General features: G+C 31.1%; 1 protein-coding gene across 1 annotated transcript; it reads left to right on the top strand.

The window, feature by feature from the left end:
- The first annotated feature begins 3,718 nt into the window (after nucleotides 1–3,718).
- On the top strand, nucleotides 3,719–5,766 carry LOC100787616 (cytochrome P450 710A1). The gene has a single exon (XM_003542883.5). It carries the CDS (start codon nucleotides 4,022–4,024, stop codon nucleotides 5,561–5,563), a length of 1,542 nt encoding a protein of 513 aa, XP_003542931.1. The 5' UTR covers nucleotides 3,719–4,021; the 3' UTR covers nucleotides 5,564–5,766.
- Nucleotides 5,767–6,034: the final 268 nt, after the last annotated feature.

Consider the following 6,034-nt stretch of genomic DNA (forward strand, 5'->3'; position numbering starts at 1 on the left):
AGTAGGTATATGGTCACAGGATAACGAGTGTCGGTGCTTTTTTTTTTTTTTCTATTCATCATCCTTTCTCTTAATTAGGATCAAGTTTTTAGGTTGGTACAATGCCTCGTAAGTTTTTAAAAGTAACACTAGTTCTTCTTCTAAGTTGGTGAACACATTCTAAATTTGATTGTAGTATCAAAGTAATAATTTGTTTTTTCAGACAATGTTGATGCTTTTACATTTCGATTATTGAAATTTGAATTAAAGAAAAAAATTAAATTATTGTTTCATTCTAAAAATTAACTTTATTTATTTATTTATTTCATCTTTTTATCAAACAAAATAAAATAAAACAATTTTTTTTGTTATCTATATCTTCTCTCCTTATTTTTTAAGTCTCATTTAAATCCAGTATTATATAGAGAGGGGTAGAAGATAAAAAAATACATTGGTTATGTTTCCTGAACTAATTAATAGTCGAAAGTTCAAAAATTAACATATTAAATTACTATTTGATAAGATTAGTTATTCTAGTAATTAAAAAGTGTAAAATGAATAAAAAATAATAAAATTATAATTTATTTAAAAAAAAATAAACAAAAAATTGATAAATTTAGTAAGGGTAAAAAAAATATAAATAATTATAAGCTAACATTTTAAAAAACGTTAAAAATTACTGATAAATTATTAAAAAAAATCATTTACAAATAATCATATGAACTAAATAAGTACAAGTACATGTAAATTTGAGATATAAAAAAAATGATGTAAAATAAAATCGCATCAATACAATTATAAAAATATATGAATATTTCCTTAGACCCTTAGATGAGATGACAATTTATTTTATTGTTAGTGTGATTATTATAATGATATCACCTAACAATGAAGATTAAAATTGTTAAAAGAGAAAAAGTATAAGATAAATTACTCATGTGTCCCTTAATTTGATTTTTGGCTACAATTTGGTCCTTTAAGTTAACATTGATTTTTTTTTTTTTATGTAGATGTATTTAAGGGGCATGTTTCCCATCAATAAAATGAAGTTAACAATTATTTTTATTAATGGACTCTAGAGAAAATTGATGTTCCCTTTAATGGCTGTCAAAAAAAAAAAAAAGTAACGGACTCTAGAGAGAAAATTGATCTTCCCTTCAGTGGAAGATTTTATTAAAAGAGGACGTAACCATTGTTTTAACTGTTCTTACATTATTCATTGTGTAAAACAAATTAAGAACTACTTGTTATAAGAACAAAATATCTTCAATTTTTCTCTCCCTCCTTTCTTGCTTTTTTATATTTTAAATAATATAAAATTTTCCTCAAATAGCACATAGAAGATTCGATTTTTCTTTTGTCTTCTTTGGTTACTTTTTTTATAAAAAAAATACTGGTACAATAAGGAAAAATAAAGACATTACTTCTTTTAATTTAAATAATGTAAAAGAATTAATCAGTTTTTACTTTTTTTTTTCTCTTTACTTGTTGTCACACCCAAAATCTTCAACATATTCCAAATGGACAAACGAGAAATTTGTTATAATTTTTTATTATATATCTGTCGAGTTGTGGATGTAATAACGTAACACACTTGACTCATTGTTTTAAATATGTGGAGTTAGTAAGCCAATTACTTATAAGATAAATCTACGTCATGATCATATTTAATAATTTTAAACTTTCACGCACTCATATAAGCAAAAACATAACAAGTTAAATGTTCCAAAGGGATGGCAATGGGTATGATAGGCAATGTGTGAGAATTCTATAGTACCTTCCATTTTTGTGTGTAATGAAAAAAGACTTGTATTTTATCTCATATCCCGATAGCTAATAATGTTAATTACTATTCTTGTATATGTTAGATATTTATATATTTATTCTTACTTTTATGATCCACATTTTATTTATTTATTGAAGTTAATAAATCAATAAAAATATATTAACTAAAAAATCATTACAAGTAAATTTACTTTTAAATAATCTAAACATAACATTAAAAATATTCATATATAATATTAAAACAAACATAATATTTATTAGTCTAAACTCAAGTCATAGATAAATAATATTATAAAAATAAACTATTAATTATATACAAATTTACATTAATAATTCGAAACATCAAATAATATGAAATATTAATTCAAAGTTGAAAGTCAAATTAAAAAATAACTAATAAAAAATTCATAAAGTTATATATAAAAGTAAATAATAATTTAATATTCTTAAATAAAATTTGAAACAAATTTAATACAAGAAATGTTGAAATAGGATTCACTGGGTTTCGGTTAGAATGTTACTGTTTGTCATAATATTAAAAAATATAATTATTTTTTTATAATACAGTATATGTATAATATAAATTAGGATATCATGTACCCGCATTTATCTCTTGCAAAAAAAATACGGATAAATACTCAACCTCATAGCTAGGCCTAATAAACGGATAATTGTTCACATTTTTGCGGATACGAATATGTTTCAGATCCATTTTCTCATCGATCCATCTATTAATTACTTTTCTTTCCGATTAGTCAACTGTTTTTATCATGATTATTAGACTTAATAATAAAAAAATAAGTAGATTATACTTTTTTCTTAAGAATATGTAATTATTATATTTTCCTCCTCTATTGGAATAAAATATAGTAGTACAATTTATTCTATTTAACTTAACATTATTATAGAATATTTTTAAAAATTTAAAGTAAAATATACTATTTCCTTTTACGTTTTTTTAAGGAGTATTTCCTTTAACGTTAAAATATTACTACTTAATTACTGAATTTACTTCATAGTTTGACAGAATGATGTTAATTGAACCATCGCGTTACCATTAATGAATTACCGTATCAAAACATAATGGCCTATATTAGAAAAAAAAAACTATTTTCAACACTATTTTAATAAATATTAATAAATTATATCAATGATTAAATTCATAAAATAATTATAACTCGTTTGTATGCTGCGGATTTTTTAATAGGGGGTAGTAAGTAGTAACAAAACAGAATGCTCCAAGGATAATACAAATAGCAGCCAACCGAAAGCTTTACAAGAAAAGACACACGTTTCAGTAAAAAAAAAAAAATATAAAAAAATAGGACACACGTGTCCATATAGACTACAGAGATAAGACCAGGATTTTCTGCAGTTGAATTTTTAACTCTATCAATCTTAATTATTATAAAAAGATTTGATATATTAAATTATAAAATGAAATGCATGTTAAAAAAAAAATTGTCCTTTCACCCTTTTTTGGCAAGGCATGAAACAAATTTTAAAGGAAAAATTAGTATCTATCTATAATGATAAATTTACAAATTCATTTACAGGTCTGAAATACAAAGTGTCGAATCCATATTAAATTTAAGACTTAGAGTATTCATGTCGTCATTGTCATATGATAGTTCGTAGATATTTGATTTGAGTTCTAAATTTATAATTATTGAGTTTTGAATAATAACCTTTTATTATGTTCAGAATTTTGAATTTCAAAAATATTATAGACTGAATAATAAAGGTAACTGTTTTATAATTACCTTTTCAATTTAAATATATTTAGTTGAATAATTTTAATCATGGATTTATGATATCGGTTCCATATTTATTAAAATACATGCAGACAACTAAAAGTAAATATTTTTAATTAAAAGTATTATTTTCACTCTAATAAAAATATTTTTTTAAATGAAATATTTTTAATAATATTTTAACAGGAATAAGCCATTCATATTTATATGTTTTTAAAACTCCATGAATATTATTTTCAGTGAAATATTATTAAAAATATTTTGACATGAATATTATTCATTCCTCCACCCATATGTTTTTTGTCCCGTTGACGGTGCCTTCCAGAAATTGCTTAGGGAAATAAAAGAATGTTATTAATTAATGATGCAATTAAGGGGTGATTTACACGCGTATTTAAAATGAAAAAGTAGTAATTAGTAATTAGAGGAGGGCACGCAGACGTGAATAGGTGGATTTATTTATATTTCCCTCCCTCTTGAGTTTGATTGATAGGAGGAGGAGGATGAGGCCTCTGAGTCTCAGTCTGACGGAGCTAACCTCCTATGTCCTATGCTTCATCATCCTCCTGCTTCTCCTGGAACAGATCTCCTACATACTAAAAAAAGCTTCCATCCCAGGACCCTCCTTTGTACTTCCCTTCATAGGCAACGCTATCCCATTGGTCCGAGACCCAACCAATTTCTGGGACCTCCAATCCTCTTTTGCTAAATCCACCCCCTCGGGCTTCTCCGCCAACTACATCATCGGCAACTTCATCGTCTTCATCAGAGACTCCCATCTCTCCCACAAAATATTCTCCAATGTCCGGCCTGACGCCTTTCACCTGGTGGGCCACCCCTTCGGTAAAAAGCTCTTCGGCCAACACAACCTCATCTACATGACTGGCCAAGTCCACAAAGATCTCCGCCGTCGGATCGCCCCCAACTTTACACCTAAAGCCCTCTCCACCTACACCGCGCTCCAGCAGATTATCATCCTCAACCACCTCAAGTCATGGCTCAATCAGTCCCAAGCCCCAGACTCCCATTCCATTCCTCTCCGCATCCTGGCTCGTGACATGAACCTCCAGACATCCCAGACCGTCTTCGTGGGCCCCTACTTGGGCCCCAAAGCCCGAGAGCGTTTCGAGAGGGATTACTTTCTATTCAACGTCGGCCTAATGAAGCTGCCGTTTGACTTCCCCGGCACCGCCTTTCGAAACGCCAGGCTCGCCGTGGACCGCCTCATTGCAGCACTGGGCACGTGCACCGAGATGAGCAAAGCACGGATGAAGGCAGGGGGAGAGCCTTCGTGCCTCGTCGATTACTGGATGCAGGACACGCTCAGGGAAATCGAGGAGGCCAAGCTCGCCGGAGAGATGCCGCCGCCGTTCTCCACTGACGTCGAGATCGGAGGTTATCTCTTTGACTTCCTCTTCGCCGCCCAGGACGCGTCCACGTCGTCGCTGCTTTGGGCGGTGGCGCTACTTGACTCGCACCCGGAGGTGCTCGCCAAGGTGAGAACCGAAGTCGCTGGAATCTGGTCGCCGGAGTCCGACGAGCTTATTACTGCCGACATGCTGAGGGAGATGAAGTATACTCTGGCGGTGGCGCGTGAGGTGTTGAGGTTCCGGCCACCGGCGACGCTGGTGCCGCACATCGCGGCGGAGAGCTTTCCGTTGACGGAATCGTACACGATACCCAAAGGAGCGATAGTGTTCCCGTCGGTCTTCGAATCGTCGTTTCAGGGGTTCACTGAACCGGACCGCTTCGACCCTAACCGGTTCTCCGAGGAAAGACAAGAGGACCAAATATTTAAAAGAAACTTTCTGGCGTTCGGGGCTGGGCCCCATCAGTGTGTTGGTCAAAGGTACGCATTTAATCATCTTGTTCTCTTCATCGCCTTGTTCACGACGTTGATCGATTTCAAGAGGGACGAATCCGACGGCTGTGATGATATCGTTTACGTGCCCACCATTTGCCCCAAAGACGACTGCAGAGTATTTCTGTCCAAACGGTGCGCACGGTATCCTTCTTTTCCTTCGGTGGAGGACTTCGTCAAATGAAATGCAATACTATTGTTTTAAAAATGTTTTAATAATTATGAAAATTAAAATTTATCCCAGTGAAATGTAATAGGTGGAGATGTTTTGTTTACATTTTAGTTATTGAAATTTTCATAATAAATTAAATTTGAAGTTGTAATGTTATGCTGTGTTGTTTCACGACAATGTGTTCGTGCTTGTTATTTGATGATTTTATTTGTCCATTCTGTTAGTTAATAAATTCGGAAAAACACAATAAATTATTTTTATTTTAAAATTTCATTTCATGAGTTTTAATAATATTTTATTCTCATAATTTTTATGTCAATAAAAGTATGTGTAAGACTCCAACAGACCAAAAATCACATAAAAAAATATCCATAAATTAAAAAATATCACTTTTACATGAAAATTTTATTTCACTTGACATTTATAATATTAGTTAATTAATTATATGAACATTTAACAATTATAAAAATCTCAGTTTACATG

The sequence above is a fragment of the Glycine max genome, chromosome 13 (genome assembly GCF_000004515.6).
Source record: "Glycine max cultivar Williams 82 chromosome 13, Glycine_max_v4.0, whole genome shotgun sequence".
NCBI lineage: Eukaryota > Viridiplantae > Streptophyta > Magnoliopsida > Fabales > Fabaceae > Glycine > Glycine max.